Source organism: Mercenaria mercenaria, chromosome 9 (assembly GCF_021730395.1).
Source record: "Mercenaria mercenaria strain notata chromosome 9, MADL_Memer_1, whole genome shotgun sequence".
Lineage (NCBI taxonomy): Eukaryota > Metazoa > Mollusca > Bivalvia > Venerida > Veneridae > Mercenaria > Mercenaria mercenaria.
In genome coordinates, this window is record NC_069369.1 from 13362108 (window position 1) to 13381727 (window position 19620).

Consider the following 19620-nt stretch of genomic DNA (forward strand, 5'->3'; position numbering starts at 1 on the left):
TGGCTCCTTTTTTTTAGCTGAATAATTTTACAGGAGACCCTTTAATTTAAAACCAAACTGTTTGCTATAAATTTCCAGTGAGTACTCTATACATAGTTGGTATCTAAACTGACTTTTATTTACAGTATGTACTTAAGTATTTACTGCTGATTGATTTGTTCTGATAGCATGCAGCTGAATAATTTAAATAAGGAAACTGTACTGTGTGTTTCTTTCTTTATTAATGCAAAACAACGCATATTTGGTTTTTACAGAAAACTATTGTTTTTGTAAATTACATCGCATAATCAAATGAGTCTTAATGTATATAGACCTACTGACTAGCAGGAAGCACCGCGTGACGTTTACATCGATGTATACACTCAGCCAATCAGCGATTGATATCTTTCATTAATTTTATACCTGGCGCGTCATAGTTCTTGGTAACAATCGAAAATATATGTCTATGAAGTAGGCAACCGAAATTTCAAGAAGAACATTGAGTGATAGCTAAAACTCATTTTCCAAATGTTGTTTAGCACAGGAAATAACATTTTAATCCTTAAATGTGTAAGTAAGTTTTCATTCTTTTCTGTTCTATAAACATCGTCGACATTTCGAGTTTTGCGTCCACCAGACAGGGCAGGTGCTACAAACAAACGGCAAGATACTACACAAGTAGTTATGTAACAGTTTTAAGATCATTTACAACGTTGTTGCTGTTCGATTGTTTTTGTTGCTTTTTCTGTTGTTATTTTATTGTTGTGGTTTTAGGGCATGGTATACTACCAAAACTACTGTTACCATACACTAAGTAACTGTTAAATACACTTCTATTCTAGACTGAAAGTCTGCAAGTGTAAATTTATTGTTAATCACTTTAAAACGCTTTTAGCAATTACAGTTCTGTTTCAAAATTTATTAACAGTTGTCTCATAATTTTTCGCATACCACTATGTCGACTAAATCAAGGTCAGACCGAAACGTACATATTTTTTTGCAAAAAAAAAAAAAAAAAAAAAAAAAATTGCTTCGGTGATTGTATTAGGCGAGTTTTACTGGTGCATCGTTTTAAATTGTAAATACATCACATGATACCATGTAAGCCTATTGAATAGCAGGAAGCATAATATAACATTTTTGCATGTGGACCTGATCCCAGGTAAGAACATCGATCTGTGAAATATGTCATATTAAATAGATAGAATATGATTTTATAGTTGAGAAATATGTAATCAAGGTTTTATGTTACCTCAAAATATAACTGATAGTTATCTTGAAAAATAAAACAAGTTTTACTTACTTAACACATTGCATTTAGTTTATATACGACTGCATCGGTTGAAAGCAATTCTTGCACATAGCTAGCGAAATCCCTCTGTAAGACCCTGGATCTCTCGGATCTGTGTGAGACGATTTCGGTATAGGATTTATTATACGAAACAGAACAGAACAGATTTTATTGAGACGTGTACATCGTACATCGTCGTAACACCAACATTTACAATATACATATTCACGTTCACACAATTTTTAAGAAAGTAACAAACAAGTTATGAACAAAAGAGAAAAGAGAAAACATTACCTAGTCATTATAATCAAATATGATGTAGTTAACAAAGGAAGTGAGACTAGTATAACATGTTTACTTTATGATGTATTATTGATAACCGAATTTCTTTTTTAATTGCCTCTTTGATATACTTACTCATACTAATAAGCTCATCTTTGTTGGTCGAATTTAGTTATGTATTAAATTTAAAAACTGATGGATTTACAAAATACTGACACTTAAGATATTTTTCCTTATTTGTAGGTAATATGGGCAAATACAAATAAAATGAAATTAATCCTCAAAGTCTCGTTTATTTCAACACAAACAATAACGTTCATTTTGTGGAATATTGTTTCGTAAAAATCTTAAAGGATGAGCAGAAAGTCTTAAGTTTAACAAAATAAAATTTAAGACTTCAAAGTAATATGTCTAAATAGCATTCGTAGTCATGTCTTGTTTTAAATAGACTATACATATCCTAGAGATAGTACCTAAAATTTTAGATTATGAAAACCAATTAAAAAAGTAATGCTGGTTGCTGATATGTCATGAAACTTACACATAAATTAGAAAAGTTTGTTCTTTTACCATGTGTGTGCTATTTACCTCCTGAAAATACTTCTAGATATTTTGATGTTGTTAAATTTTTTGACCAACTTTTAACAGATGTATATCACAATCAAAAGGAAGGTTTCATATACCTCTGCGGAGATTTTAATAGTAGAGCTGGTGACCTTGAGGATTATATACCTGGTGTAGATATTTTGCCAGAAAGGGAAATTATAGATTTTAAAAAAAATGCTTATGGAGAACTTTTAATAGACTTTCTTATTAATTTAAATTTTTGTATTTTAAATGGTAGAAACAGTATTTTCAATGGTTTCACGTCAATTTCTACAAAAGGGAAAGCTGTTGTCGACTATTGTTTGATTAGTCAAGAACAACTACAAATGTATAAGGATTTTTCAGTTTTATATGTGAGTGACTTGGTCAATAAATTAAATCTACAAACTATTGCAACAAAGGGAGTGCCCGACCATTCAATTTTAACTTGGAACATATGTTTGCCATTTAATTATATAAATGCTATTTCTGAGCCTGATTCTTATGCTAGCTTACCACAATCCAGATATGTTAAATATGATGTTAATAGTATACCTGATGATTTTTTAAATAGTTCTAATGTAATTGATCATGTGAATGATTTAATACATAGACTTGAAAACGATATTTCCAATCAAAGTAGAATTGATAATGTCTATGCTGAATGGTGTGATCTTTTAAAATGTAATATGAAGGATAATATTCCATTTAAAACTGTTAATTGTGGCCTTAAAGGCAAGAAATACAAACCTAGTAAACCTTGGTGGTCTGAAAATTTGTCTTCCTTGTGGGCTAGTGCCTGTGATGCAGAAAGAAAATGGTTGTCCTGTAAAGTTTTATCTGAGAAAAAGGTTTTACGAAATATCTATGTTACACGAAGAAAAGATTTTGACCGTGAGGTTCAACGTGCTAAACGTTATTACTGGTTTAATATGCAAAATGAACTATTAAATGAATGTAATGTTGATAATAATATGTTTTGGAAATCTATTGGTAAAATTGGTGTAGGTCATAGTAACTCTAAACATATACCTATGGAAGTTGTACTTGATAATGGTGTTTTATCAACAAAACTTGAAGATATTTTACAAAAATGGAAATTAGATTTTCAGTCTTTGTATAGTGTGTCTTATGATGATAATGTAAATGTGCCTGATAGAGATGTACCTATCAATAATACATTTATTAGTTGTAATGATGTTATTTCAATCTTAGAGGTTAAAAAAAGCTGTAGATAAAGCTAAGAAAGGTAAAGCAAATGGTGTTGATGGTATACCTGCAGAAATTTTGAAAAATGACACCACTGTTGTATTTTTACATGTTCTTTTTAATGCTTGTTTTAATAGTGGTGTAACACCTACTGAGTGGGGCAAAAGCATTGTGAACCCGATTCCTAAATCATCAAATATGGATCCTAGAGACCCTTTGTCATACAGAGGCATTGCTCTTGCCCCTGCAATGTATAAATTGTATTGCTCAGTGTTAAATGACCGCCTTAGTAATTGGGTAGAACATAATAATATATTAGTTGATGAACAGAACGGTTTTAGGCGGAAACGCAGTACGATTGATCAAGTATCTTCTCTATATAATATAATTGATACACGTAGAACACATAAGTTGTCCACTTTTGCCGCCTTTATTGATTTTCGAAAGGCATACGATTATATCAACAGAGCCAAGCTGTGGGAAAGGTTGATTGATACAGGAGTTACGGGGAAAATGCTATCTGCCATTAAGTCATTGTATGCATCTGTTTCAGCTTCTGTACGAGTCAATGCCTTTTCTACAGATTGGTTTGAGGTACATTGTGGTTTACGTCAAGGCTGTATTCTTTCGCCAATATTATTTAACCTGTTTATCAATGATTTGGCTGTCTACCTTAAATCATTCAATGTTGGTATAGATATCGGTAACGAAAATGTTTGTATATTGTTATTTGCCGATGACATTGTTTTATTGGCAGAAAATGCCAGAGATCTCCAAATACTTCTAGATGCCTTAAATACTTGGTGTATCTCAAATGGTATGAATATTAATTTTACCAAAAGTAATGTTGTTCATTTTAGACCAGCTCATAAGCATAGAACAGATTTTGTTTTTAGATGTGGTAATGATACAATTGCATTAACTGACAATTATACTTACCTTGGCATTGTATTAAATGAATATTTAGATATCAATGTTACTGTTAGAGCAGTTGCTCAAAGTGCAAGTCGCGCACTGGGCCTGGTCATTGCTAAATGTAAGCTTATTGGCGGAGTACCATATGATGTATTCACTAAGTTGTATGATGCTATTGTTTGGCCCGTCATCAACTATGGGGCGGCCATATGGGGGCACAGGTCATTTTCATGCATAGTTCATAATCGTGCTATGCGCTTTTTCCTAGGAGTTGGAAGATATACCCCTAATTTGGCTCTTGCCGGGGAGATGGCCTGGACTCCTACTATGGTACGTCAATGGAAAACTATTTCTAGCTTTGTGTCTCGTATCTGTAACACTGCAATGACCAGGCTCAATAAACGAATAGCAGTCTGGGCTAGCTCTAAGTTGGGTACTTCTTGTAGAAATTGGTTTTTCCATGTCAAGAAAAAGTTTGAGGAATCTCAAATTGATTACAATATTTCTGAATATGTACCTAAGAAATATGTCATTGACAAGATCACTAAAAATGTTGAAGAAAATTACCTAAGAGCTTGGTTTACTGGTATAAATAGAATAGAAAGTGCTAGTGGTAGAGGCCGAAATAAGCTCAGAACTTATTGTACACTGAAACCTGAATACAAAGTTGAAGAATATTGTCAACTTATTATGCCTATTTCACATAGATCTGCATTGTGTAAATTCAGATGTGGGGTAGCTCCCATCCGTCTTGAGACGGGCAGATATGAAGGGTTACAAGTTGAAAATAGAACCTGTCCTTTTCTTTGTAATACGGTTGAGGATGAAATACATGTCTTACTGAATTGTAACTTATATGAAGATTTAAGGAAACCCTTAATTTTGAACGCAATTTCCAGTAACTCAAATTTTGAATCTTTGTCTGATCTTGAAAAGCTTAAATTTGTGTTAACAAACCCAGCATTATTGAGATTAAGTGCAAAAACCTGCTGTGCAATACTTGATCGAAGATGTCAATTTCTTAATAAATGACATGTATATAGTAAAATTACTAAGTAATTTTTAAATGTCAAACTATTTTAGGCCAGTGTAAATTTATCCATTGTTTAAAAGTATTGATGATATTTATCTATCACTCAAAATGCTCTCGTTAATCTAACATATGTTTGGTCTGACCAAACATGTTCCATTATTTTATACCATTTTGTAATGTTGAGCTTATTGCCATAGTATTAATAATTCAGTGTTTTAAGTAAATAGATTTTAAGGCAGCTTTTAAACTAAGATTAACAAGGGTATTTTGAATTTTATCTGTTTGATATGTATATATCAAGTAGTTTCATATTGCAGCTGAAACTCTATAACTCGAAGTCGGTTGGACCAATGTAAACACTTTGACTTTAAATAGTCGTGGTTCGATTTAAACATTTTCAATTTAAACAAAGTCAGATTGGAATAAATTTAGATTGAGACTGAAAGATATGTTCGACTTAAGCGAGAGTTCAACTCAAGCGAGTTCGGGTTATCGAGTTTGGACTGTATTTGTGTGCTATTCATTGTACTATGTAAAATGTTTTAATAATTGTCTGTTACAAATCTTTAATAGATTGGCTATGCATGTATGTTTCATGTATAATGATTGTTTCATGTATGTAAACATGTATAGAACGGACAATAAACTTTGAAAACTGGTATTTAAGACTGAATGTATAGAGGATATTTGTTTGTTTTGAGTGAATATGGAATATATCTCACTGAGAAGTGAGAAAATTTCAAATATTTTCACGAGCGCGTAGCTGTGACGTTATAAAGACGCACGCAACATAAAGTTCCATTTTGTTTTATATTTTGCTGCATAACGGTATGAAATTCTCTTTAAGTAAAATAATTTGAATCGAGAAATATATTATAAAGAACAAAGTGCGACTATAATTTTCTTCCTGTTTTAAGCAAATAATTTAAAGTTCATACACAATGTAATGAGGGGGCGGAGCTATATCTCTCACAGTGTGAAAATATAGATTTCATATTTTCACAGTGTGAGCGATGAGATATGAAAATATTTAACTGATAGAATACAGTATTTCATTAGTTAGCATAAAATAAAATACTTTAAAAGTCATGATTCAATCATTTTGAATGCATTATTATTGAAGATTTTCTGAAACTTCTTATTTAATTTACATAGGTGCTCTTGCAGATAGTCCTACCTATCAAGTCATTGATAAATATTTAATCCCAAATTATACCTTTATTATTGCAGGAAGAATTTATCTCAATGCAAAAATGTTGCCAAATACATGATGATTGTGTGACGTCAAACAATATTTGAAGTCTAATAAAATAAATTCATATCCAATATTTAAACTGAAATTTAGATATAATGTTAATTGTACCATATCACACATCATATATGAAAAAAAAAGAAAAAAAACCTCTTCAGTATTTACCATGAAAATTGACATTACAGTGAAATGACTTATCACTAAGTTTTTAACCATACATTTACTTCATTATTCCTATTAACTTGTGTCATGCACGTGTACAGGTTAATGCAGGACAGAATTAATATTTGTGTCATTGATTGATCTCTACTACTATATCTACAAGACTGTTATTAAAACTTATGTTACCATTTATATACATTTACCCCAATGGAAAGTGACAGTTCTTGCAGAGATAATATTGAACAAGCAGTACAAAAATACGCTTCATTTTGTAGCACTTCACTAGGTATTTCCTCAACAGCACAGGTATAGCCTTTTTACTTCTTTTTAATGAAAGTTATTCATTTAAAGTGGAAGTATTATTTTCAGACTCATTCAAAACACCAGATTCTTGTGATACATTGACCGAATCTGTTTTATTATACAAACAAATTACAATAAATTTTACATTTTAACAAAACATCTGACAAACAAATATACTTAGAACCATCAGTTTATTTCACCAAAGAAATGATAATATATATGAAAGTTTTAAAGATTATTTCAAGTTTGAACAATGTTTTGCATTATTCAACCAGATTATAGCACCCTCTTTAAATTCAGGACGACTACCAGTCACAGTCTACCAATAGAAACTGTTAGATAGGATGGTACCCCAGTCAATGACAGGAAATTATGCATTCTTTGTTACCGTGATGAAATCGGCTAGGAAAAACAGTATCTTTTTCGTGCGACTTTTCCAGAAACTTATTAGGAATGGTCTCATTAGTAACCAGGACCGTAGGAAGCATTTTCAGATTTGGGGGACGGGGGGGGGGGGGGGGGGCACACGTTATGAAAATCAGCTAAAATTGACTGTCAAAAAATTGATAAGAAAATTACCATAATCGGTCAAATTATTGGTGTCCCCAGCACCCCCTTTCGGTTCAAAACTCGCTTACTTGAAATATGAAGTATGTTCTTACAGCAAACGTAGATAGATACAGCATTTTTCTTCTGATTTCTAATGAATAATGTATGATCCATTCTTTACCTTTTTTCATCCTACTGTTTTCCATAGAATGAACAATTCTTCCGTATTAGGTCAAACAATAAACCCCATATTTTATTTTCCAATACCTGCGTGAATAAAAGTCATGTTATTGTTGGTAGGTTGTACTTTGACCGAAACTACTCGTTCTGTTGATATTTTAATGCTTTCAGCTGCGATTTTGCTGTAAATCAATTATGTTGTTGTAACACATGATGACATCATTAAAAATGTAAAAAATAGTAGTCGTGTTTTTTTAAACAGGTTTTCAACGAAAACCTGAGTTATTAGATTGGGGAAGATGTCGGGCGGGCGGGCGGGCGGCGTCGGCGGCGTCAAACTGGTGTTTCCGGTCAATAACTTTTGTTTCGGTAAAGATATTTGAATTAAACTTGGTATATATGTAGCTTATATCAAAACAAAGGCTGGGATTGATTTTGGGGTTTCTGGGGTCAAGGTCAAGGTCACTGTTACTTAAAATAGAAAAAGGGTTTCCGGTCAATAACTTTTGTTTCGGTAAAGATATTTGAATAAAACTTGGTATGTATGTAGCTTATATCAAGACAAAGGCTGGGATTGATTTCTGGGGTCAAGGTCAAGGTCACTGTTACTTAAAATAGAAAAAGGGTTTCCGGTCAATAACTTAACTTAGGAATGAGCTGTCATGATGAAACTTGGTGTATAGAAAACTTATATAAAGTTGTAGCTTGGGATTGATTTTGGGATTTCTGGGGTCAAGGTCAATGTCATTGTTACTAAAAATAGGGTTAGGGTTAGGTTAGGGTTAGGGTTAGCATATCTTCTACATGCATGGAGGGATTTTGATGAAAGTTTGCACAATTGTTCACCATCATGAGACGGAGTGTCATGCGCAAGAACCAGGTCCCTAGGTCTAAGGTCAAGGTCACACTTAGAGGTCAAAGGATACAAGAATGAAAACTTTGTCCGGAGCATATCTTCTTCATGCATAAAGGGATTTTGATGTAACTTGGCACAATTATACACCATCATGAGACGAAGTGTCTTGCGCAGTTCCCTTCTTTAGAATTACTTCCCTTTGTTGTTACTATAAATAGCTTATATTGTAACTTTTTCATTACTAGACGTAGGGAAAAATCGAGACCACTTTTCTGTAGTACAACATGCATGTTACATCCAATTTTGAGGTGTATTTTGACCAATCTCTACCTGGTAAGGATTTCTGTGTGGACTTACAATATTTTTTTTTTTTTTTTTTTTTACGATTAACTTCCCTTACTTGTTACTATAAATAACTTATATTGTAACTTTTTTATAATTGACCGTAGGGAAAAACCAAGACCACTTTTCTGTGGTACAACATAGTTGTTACTTTCTAATTTTAGGTGTACTTTAAGGTATCTCTACCTGGTAAGGAGTTTTTTTGTGGACATAGAAAAACAAAAGAATTACAATGATTACTAAACAACCACAAAATTAAAATTACATCTGCAAATACAGGTGCTAGAGTAAAGAAATTTGCTGTGACGGGCGTATATTGTGACATTCTGGCACTCTTGTTTATTCTTATGAAAAGTGTTGAAAACCTGGTTTCGTGGCATTGCCGCGTTTCTTGTTTTATTATTACGATAGGGAGTTAATTAAATATTTGTTTCATTATTAATGAAATACTGTATGTAAAATTGGCAATAAATGTGTTATCGTTTACACATGTAAAGATATAAATATGTACCCTGTTCGTCGTGCTTAAATAAATGTTTTATCATACTATACAGTTTAGTGAATTTTAGGTTCGTTTTAATATTTCATAACTATTTATGATACCTTTCTGCTAATTATACTGCTAATTTTTCTTTTGATCAATAATATCTTACTGGAAATGCGCTTAAAGATAAATCAACTGTAGAAAGACTAAGTTAACCCTAAAATATTATGTCAACGTTGGTTCGATTTTTGTACGCCCGAAGAGACCAATAGATCTAGACATATGAGTGTATTTCGTGTCTGCTCTGTAACTCTTGAACTGCTTGAAGTATTGTAAAGAACCTTGGCACAAATGTTCATCACATTGAGACGACATACAGAGCGCATGTTCTGGATGTCTCGCTTCAAGATCAAGGTCACACTTCGGGGTCAAAGGTAATCGCTATGTAACTCTTAAATCCCTTAAAGGATTTCGAAGAAACTTGACACAAAAGTCCACCAGATCGAGACGAAGTGCAGAGTATATGTTCTTGATGGCTAGCTACAGTGTGCATATTACGTTCATTCATTTATACATATTATATTGTATATGATACTGTTTGCAGAAGACGGAAATTTACGATTAGCATAAGAGCTCAGAATGCTTCTTGTAATTGTTCAATTTATTCTGAGCAAATGTATTAATCGGACCTGTTAATAAATGTCAAACGTGTCCTGCTTAACCTCCTCTAATCTTCTAATGGTTAATGGTTTCTAAAGCCATCAGAAGTTTAATCTTGTATTTTTATTCCAAGGGTGTCGAAGACCTCTGCGACATACTGTATCCCACATCCTCCGGCAATAACATGTATTTCCACTACCGCTCATGAACAGGCTCAATCAAACCGAGTCTGCAACATTTTCATTGCGACCTGTAGAGTTTCCACTTTTTCTATTTTGGTATAAATCATCAACATCAAACGGACATGCACATATTGTCGTGAAGTTTGTAACGTGTGCTCCTGCTTTGACTTTATGTTTTGCTGAATAACTTGTTGAAATTATTGCTGTTCAAAATTTAAATATTCGAAATCGATCGAATTATGTATACATTACGTTGTCATGTACATTTCAAGGTTTGTTATACTGTACTAGTATTAATTGTTAGTTGCAGATTTCATACCGTATATATGCACAGTCGTTGGAATATTGTAACACATGCAATGTTAAACAACCTTTATGTGATAACGGATTTGCTTATGTATGGGATAATATAAGGTCGGTTGATAAAAAGCGTTTTATATATTTTCAGGCAACGAATGTTTGTTTTATTCGAGGTTGGCTGTAAATACGGAACGTAGTGGTACCCTAGGTATGTTTAACAAATAATTTCATTGCACTTTTATACTACTGGATTAAGAATCAACACGCTCTTTGAATTTAGACAGGTAGATAATCCAGAAGAGATCACCTAGAAATGAAAGGTATTGCCAATGTTGTCAGTCTACAGGCTTGGAAGATGAATTTCATTTTCTTAGCGTATGCCCTATATATATATATATATATATATATATATATATATATATATATATATATATATATATATATATATATATATATATATGATTACAAGAAAAAGATTATTTCAAAATACTTTTATGCTAGATCAAGTGTGTATAATTTCTTAAATTTGATTCACTGAGAAAATAAGTTAATACTTTATAAATTAGCACAATACTACAAAAACACTATCTAAGAGAAATTCTATTCTGAATACTATATATGTTCTGTTCTGCTCTCAGTTTCTACGGATCACCAATATCTAAGGTGCGTGTCCTTGGAGATCTACTTACTACAAAGAAACACTGAGAAATCTGTTGTCTTAGTCGTATCGTCTTCTTCTAATCCAATGATTCATATATCTACTAACTGAATTACCGTTGTATGACACATGGACTATATCAAGTTATTGGATAGACATGCGTTTGAAACTAACTTCTTCGATTGCTTTTCCAACACAGCTTATTATGGAAGTCGGTCTATAATTGCTTATTATGGAAGTCGGTCTATAATTACGTAGATTTTTTCATTCTTTTTTTTATTATTGGAGAAAAGGCATTACACGGTGATTTCTAAGAACTGGAGTTAATACTTTCTTGGATAGATCTTTTGAATTGTAAGAACTGCAAGCTTATATCACTGACTGATTTGATCAGGATATACAGCTACATATTAAAGTGAACAAAGATGAATTGTGAAAATGGATAAAGTAGAGTTCGTGTTTTGTAAGTAACATTATGGTAATTTTGCTGCTGAATTATCCATACGTGACATTCATGACACAGACGTACAAATCGTATGCACAACTGACCTTTCACTGTCGTTTATATCGGAACAAAACAGAATTTTATTTTAATCTAAAGCCCCCCGACTCCTGCATGCATGATATATACACAACACAATCATAGCATAATGGATATTTACGTGAAAAGAATAGATTAAAAGTTAGTATAAATTTCATTATTTTCAACAGTTAATGTTGGTAAATTATTATCATTTGTCATTGTTAATGTTAATATTACATGTATTATAATTATAAATTGCACCGTTATTTATTTAATCTGTGTTTTAGAAGCTGTTTTTCAATCAAATTTAGGACTTGCCGATTGTATTTCATCTCATGGGAATAATTTATTGTTAAAAACTGCTTTCGTACCGTGGTCTGTCATACGGTGTAATTCTTACAGAAACTGTAAGAATACAGTGTTTATCTCTGGCAAAAAAATCACCTGTCGCTTTACTGAATTGAATCTTTAAAAGAAGTCATATGCTTTGATTCAATATATTCCGCTCATTAAAACTCCTACAGTTATAGTTTTAAATTTTTTGTATGTCGTTTGAATATTTTGCTTATGTGTTCATTCAAGAGTGATGACCTAGATTGACTGCAGAATTATTGAACGATCATGTATTTTTTTCTATATAAGTTTTACATTAGCAACAAAACAGACCTGTAAGTGTTTATATAAAAGTGCCACAACAAAAAAGTATGAACAAGATAATATATTACAGGTATATACGAGAGAAAATGTCCGAGACCGACAGGGAAACGACAAAAGAAAAAAATGAAAAAGAGTTAAAGTCACAGAACGGGACATTACTGAAAAACAGAGCTAGCTCTTATCCTCAGTTTGCTGACTTAGACGAAGGCTGGGCATGGGTGGTGCTCGCAGGAAGTTTTGGAACATTTTGTTTGATGGGAGCTACGCAGTTTGCTTCGGGTATAATACACATGATCCTTCTACATAAGTACCAGGCTAGCGTGTCACTGACATCTGTTGCAGGAGCTGTCCATGTCTCAATAATAAGCATTGGAGGTAAGGGTCATTTGTTATAGTTATTGATAATTTCTCACCTTTATTTACTGTTCAGACTTCCAAAGAAAAATGCCTAATGAGATACCAGAAGAACAAGTTTGTTTTTCTGTCAAAGATTCAGGATTCTGTCTTATACAATCAACTCGTGTATTCCGAATCGCCCTTACATTCAGATCACTCAAGCTCCCAGAGCTGCTGTCCTCATGATACGCCTACTTTATTGTCTGGAAAAATAAATAATTAAAGCTGTCAGGAAAATGTAAATATCAAGCAAATTAAGCCGTATTTCTTAATTCAGATAATGTCTTTTTATTGGCAATTCAATGATCTATTCATGACTATTTATATAAAAACCATATGTTTTGACATAGCAACACAACACACTTATGTATATATTTTCTATTTGTCATCTATCCATGTTTAAAGAGACATTGAAAGCAGACGTGTATTTTTAAAGTTATTAAAAGAGTCACATTGTGCAATGGTGGAAGGACATACGTTAGAGATGAAGTACTTCATATGTTTCTAAGGGGGATTTATCATGCTGAACCGAGTTTTTAGAATATAGCGTCCTAGCAGTTCATAATCGTCTTCGACGACTTCGTAAACATATATTTCATACGATAGGTATGATTATATTGATCTCGACTCTACACGCCCAACGTTTTTTACTATAAACTACCTGCAGTCTGCCAGACCTAGTTTCGTACTAATATATCAATCCACAATAGATTTATTAAGCAATTTATTGTCCTGTTTATAACTAGAGGTGGTGACATTGACTTTAAACAAAAGGCGACATTTCAAATCTCTCGGTTTTTGAAGAGCGTGCGACACAAGTTTTAATTTATTAACTCATCTTTACAAACAAAACAATAGGTGCATAACAGCATAATAGCATTTCTATTAAGATTGAAGGTCAAAACAATAAACAAGATTACAACGATTTTTCAGTTATAGGTCATTCTTTCTTCTAAAATACGTGTAATTTAGTACCTATTAGGTCGTTCTCACCAATCATAAAGAAAGAACATCATCTCGCTGTAAATTGGTATACATATACACAAATGTTTTATATATACATGCTGATTTCACTGGTCGTCATAAAATGTGCATGTTTATGTCCTCATGGGCTTCTAGCCTATTGGAATTGAAATAAACTTTACTTATATGACTTATATAACCGTTGTTATACCTGGACATTACTAATAAGATTAACAATGTATTATTTCTTTTGGATTTTATTTTCTTCAACCTTGCAACCATGAATAATTGATAATTTTATACATTTAAGTATAATGATAAATAAGATCAATACATGATGTCTGAAAGTAGCGTAATAATTATCATGCAAGGCAAATTGCGTCTGCAGCGTTATACGTCTCGGCAAAATATTCTAAGCTTATAAATTTTCTCAGGGAATGGTATAGAGCTTAGGCCATTTCAGGCTAATGTAAATCTAATCATTTGAAATGATCTGCTAGCCTTTATTTCCTTCATATCATTTATATGTAATTATTCAAGAACTAAATTAATTGCCTATCCATCAAACAAAACTTGATACTTGAAACCTCTTGTGGAAAATAGTTAACACTTTTGACAACCTTTTCAGCGCCGGTATCCACATTCATATTAGAGAAGTGCAGCTGTCGAATTGCTATAGTAACATCCGGTTGTTTATTTTTCGTGGGTTACTTTGGAACAGCGTTTGCACCAAATATTGAATGTGTGATATTCACATATGGAGTTGTTGCTGGTAAGACTTTTTAATTTATGATATACTTTAGTTTGATAGCATTCATTCTGCATCTACTGATGTATGTTTTAGGCGCGGTGATAGCTCATTACGCTATGGGACACTTTGACTGAGGTAGAGATGTCTTGGTATGCCAGGAAGCAATAGTTTTTGTGAATGAAATATATTTAACAATTCATTGTATTTATTTTGTAGGGATAGCGCATGTTTTTTCGTGTTATAACATCTGCAGAATCCCGAGGGATTGGTTGGTACACGAGCCCGTTAGGGCGAGGTTACCAACGTATCGCGAGGGATTCTGCAACTGTTATAAAACGAAATGAACATGCGCTAACGCTATTCTAACATAAAACGCGTAGAAACTGCTGATAAATGGATAAAATGTCTCTCAACGTCATTAATTTTCCACCAAATGCGCGGGAATGTCTAAGTTGTTTTTAAGGTTGACGTCATTTCGTTTTGAATTATCCGTTTTGGGGCCGAATGACGTTTACGCTTTGCCACGGAACGCGCATATATAAAAAGGTGTTATAACAGCACGCGAGCGCGAGAATCTCTCCGTTAACACACGTTTTCTCCCCTGTTAAAACATCCCCGAAAAGTGACAAGAACAGCAGTTTCATGCTAGAATGTATTCTGAAACATTTTGCAAATGGTCATTTTCTTTATACCTACTCATTAGGAATGTGTTGATCTGATATATTTCTAGGTGTAGGTGGAGCAGTAGGCTATACAGCTAACATGGTGGTTGTTGGATATTATTTCCAGAGAAAGAGGAACATCGCCATGGGCATTGCCGTAGCTGGAGCCGGCGTTGGAATAAGTTTACTTGCTCAAGTGATGCACTTTATCTACAATCAGTATGGATCGTTCGGATTCTTTTTATTGATTTCGGGAATATTCTCTCAAAGTATTGTTTTTGGAATGGTCTCGAAACCAAGCAAGTTGGAGTTATACACTAAATGTAGACGAGCGCAACAAATTATTGCTGAAAAGAACAAATATGTGACCAACTGTATCAGCATAAGGAGCCACTTAGCTATTTCAACAAATAAAGCGGTGCTTTGCTTGAGTTTAGGACTGTTTAACTTTTGTCTCGGAACTTATTTAGTATACCTACACTTACCAAACTACATAGTGGAAATGGGTTTTCAACCTTCTGTAGCTGCAAATCTTGTTTCTTTATCTGGGATTTTAACTATCGTAGGGAGAATACTTACTGGTTGCATAGCAACTGTCAAATATATAAGAGATGACATTTTATACTGCCTACCTATGTTTATACTGGGTATCATGACAATTGTATATCCGCATATATCAAGTACATTTGCTGGACATTTGACATACGCGATATTTCTTGGACTGTTTTTTGGCAATGCGTATGTCCTCACAGCAAGCGTATCGGTGAAGCACATAGGTATTGTTAACCTTGCTAAAGCCATCGGTATACAGTACTGTTTTGCTGGTTTAGGCGCACTGTTAGGCCCTATCATGGCAGGTACGTTTATTACTTATTGTCAAGTAAAATTTTAGATTTAAAGATATGTTCCTTTTATAAATAAGTGCTTTTCCTTTTCATGAACAATTACCTTTTATTATTACGAATAGTTTCTTAACATGTGATGTGGGTAAACTTTCTTTTTCGGCACAAGTAACATAAAAAAGATGGTCATAGTTTTATTTTGAGTATAAAATTACTTTTTGTATGTGGTTGATCCTCTCTAGTTTTGACAAAATTAGAAATATTTTACCTTTTAATAATATGTTCATAGTTAAAACAAATCATTTTACACGAGCAGGAATCATTGTAGATGCAGGAGGGTCGTATGAGGACGCTTTTTATACAGCAGGTGAATAATTTATCCAGATAATATGTGTATTTCAGTAATTGTGTGGAAAGCAAGGAAAAAGCAGGATAGTATAAATTGCAGTTATAAATTTGAAATTTATGTTACCGTGAAACAGGCTTTGTCGATACGTAATATGGAATGGTAATCCTATATTTGGTGATAAAATACATTTTGTTATGTTAAATTATGCTTTTCGTTTGTTTTACGAAATAGGAGAAAACTGAACCATTTGCTATTCTGTTTCTTCTGTTGTTCTTTGCAGTTTTTGCGTTTCATCTAAACATTATATTCTTATGTAAGGTGCCCCAGGTTCTGGGACGGTCTGTGTATAAAAAGAATTGGAACCACTGCCTTACACTTTCATGATCGTAAGAGGCGACTAATAGGGTCTTAACACTTGGTTTTGCTGTAACTCAGCAAATTTTGATTCCATACCTCATGTTTTTATTTCGATGTAAACGAGATGTGAAACCAAAATTTGTTGTCCTGTTTGGTGCCATATAACCTATACTGTGTTGGTGCGCCGTAAAACCCAAATAAATAAATCTTACGTAAGGTATTAAGGAGCGATAGTTCTTACTGATTTATATACCTTACTCGCAGCCAGATAAAATTTAAAATTTGATAAAAAATTAGGTTCAGGAACTTAATTTGATGCTGTCACATAACAGAAATAATTATAGTAACACGAAGACCTTTTAATCATCATCAAAATTCACTGATTGGTATTACAAGAACAGTGGGAAATTTTTTTTTGAAAATTACAGTCAGTCATATTAAATGTGTAAAATCTATTATATTTCACTTTTGTCAATTTGGTAAATATACATATAGACAGTTATTTTCTGATTATTTTTGTTATATCATATATTGTTTTTAAAGTTACTTTTCTACAACCAGGCTTTGAAAAGTAATAACTTTGCAGGTATCCACGTAGATGTTTTTTTTTTCTGATATTTAGTGTGTTTTTGTATTTCTAATCAATCAATTAGTGAATATAAAGTCTTATATTTTGATGACGAATGATAAGCCTTTGTACTATTACAGTTATCTCTATTTTAGCATTAACATAAGTGCCAGAATCTAGTTATTTTCTCTGGCTAGGAATAAGGTACAGAAATCGCCTTAGAACTTTGACCACATGGTGGCAAAGATTTTTGCAATGATTCCGTACCACCGTATTGCAATGTGTCTGGCAGTGCATATACTATATTTCAAGGAGGAAAATCAGTTATTTTGTAACTGTATTGTGTTAAATATAGAATATACAAGTTTCACTGGCTAAAGAAAGTAGCTCTTACATAGATGTACATATTTGATATGATTTTTGTAGGTGCCTTCCTTTTGTTAGCCGGTATAACCAGTGGAATGGCTACGTATGTATCTGGACCAGAATCTCATGAAACAGGAAATAACATGACAGATATTGAAATGAATGAGGAGACGTCCAAGCTTCGTTAAACTACATGAATTCTGCTCACATTCAACTCAAGACTAGTACGCACTTCTACGTGGATGGAATTTTGTTTCAATAATTGTGTACTCATTTTAAAAATGTCTGTCCCACGATTATTACCAGAATTAAAATTAAATTTGCAAGCATTTATCAAAATCTTATACAAAAACATGTAGGAAGCAGTTGAAAATTCATTGACAGAACACTTAAATGTTGATCTTTTTCAAGAAATGAAATCTAAATTTATGATTTATTAAATATATAATTAAATATTTAGTCTTTTAATTTTCAGCATTTCACAAAATAGTTTCGTCTTTTCTCATCGAATAATAGAGTTATCCTATGAAGAAAGTCTTACTTGAAGCAAACAATGCGCATCTATGACAATGAAAGACCTATGTACATGTCTGCACTGTAAAAAATACACGGAATTTTATGCTATGTTTGAAAACAGTTACGAGTATTATGCAGATATCTTTCACACATATACCGTTTTACATGCATTTTCATGTAACGGAATCTGTAAACCTTATGCAACACTTTTAACGGACTACTTAATAGATGAACAATTACGAAAATGTTGTGAAATGTTCTGATTAAAATGTTATTTAGTTCCTTTACTTCCTGACTTCCTATGTAAACGAACAACTGAAAAACGTATTTAGCTTCGAGAGCACTTTAAATAACTGTAATATCTGGAGTTCTAAATCTTCTGTCGGCACTTTGAGTTAAATCGCTACAATTCAGCACAGTTTAAACGCAAACCTTTAGTTTTACCAGTATCAACGCCATGACAGTCTTAAAGATTCACTACTGAACCGTTTGTCACATGATCGAGAGTTGACCAATGCAAGTAAATTTTATATCCACGGTCGGTTTGTATGATTTTAATAACTGTATAAAGAATAATTAGCAAGGTGAAACAGAAATAGTAGGCGTCATTCCGTCCGCCCGTCACATTATTGGTTGCTTAGTTAACTACTACTACTACTTCTGCTACTACTGCTGCTGCTACGACTACTAAGTACTACTACAACTATTGCTACTGCTACTACTACTGCTACTGCTACTACTACCATTACGACTACTTTGATCATACAGTGATCGCCACCGGCTACAGGGTTCTATGGTCCAGTTATTATTGCTTGATTATTAACTTTCTGGTCACACACGACTTGTAGATGTTCATACTACAAAGACTAGAGGAGTTATGGTCATTTGTCTCGGACGCCCATAGGGTATGAACCCTGATGACGGCAGAACAATGTCCAGTTTCAACCATGTTGCCAAAGACGGACGCTTGTCTGCAGAAGCTAACTTTGCTGGGAGATATATTAATATGACCTTTGGTCGAAGAGGTGGTTGCACAATAACACGATGCGAAAACACGAAAGCACGGCGCAAAAGTATGAAATCATCGCGTCATCGAAGTGTAATTGTCCTTATCCACTTTGGGGGTAAATCAGTACATAATTGTGAACTTTGTGTAAGTAGAAGCAAACATACAGAGTGCTATATCCATATCTGTTGCAGAGGGAGACGTTTCCTTGAGTAGTAGACATGATACAAAAGCTAACCAGAGGTGAATCACATTGGCACTTGCAATTGTTCTCATTCCCTCTACAATTATTAGAGCACATCTTAGCATCATTACAAGTCAACAACAATACTATTTACAACATGGGTTTAGGGGAAAGAAAATACCACTAGAACTTATTGAATACCTTTCAAGAAGTTTAAAAGCCATCACACTGGTTTAATACTGTTAGATTGTTCGAAAG

At 33.1% G+C, this 19620-nt stretch overlaps 1 protein-coding gene across 2 annotated transcripts; it reads left to right on the forward strand.

Moving 5' to 3' along the window:
- The first annotated feature begins 418 nt into the window (after positions 1-418).
- On the forward strand, positions 419-18459 carry LOC123546497 (monocarboxylate transporter 12-like). 2 transcript variants are annotated; one of them, XM_053550837.1, is made up of 7 exons: positions 419-549; positions 10713-10772; positions 12473-12777; positions 14390-14533; positions 15243-16031; positions 16333-16383; positions 17717-18459. In XM_053550837.1, the coding sequence occupies exons 3-7, from the start codon at positions 12489-12491 to the stop codon at positions 17842-17844; spliced, it is 1401 nt and encodes a 466-aa protein (XP_053406812.1). In that variant the 5' UTR covers positions 419-549; positions 10713-10772; positions 12473-12488; the 3' UTR covers positions 17845-18459. The 2 variants fall into 2 exon arrangements, with proteins under 2 accessions (XP_053406812.1, XP_053406813.1); XM_053550838.1 differs by lacking the exons at positions 419-549; positions 10713-10772 and adding an exon at positions 11789-11904.
- Positions 18460-19620: the final 1161 nt, after the last annotated feature.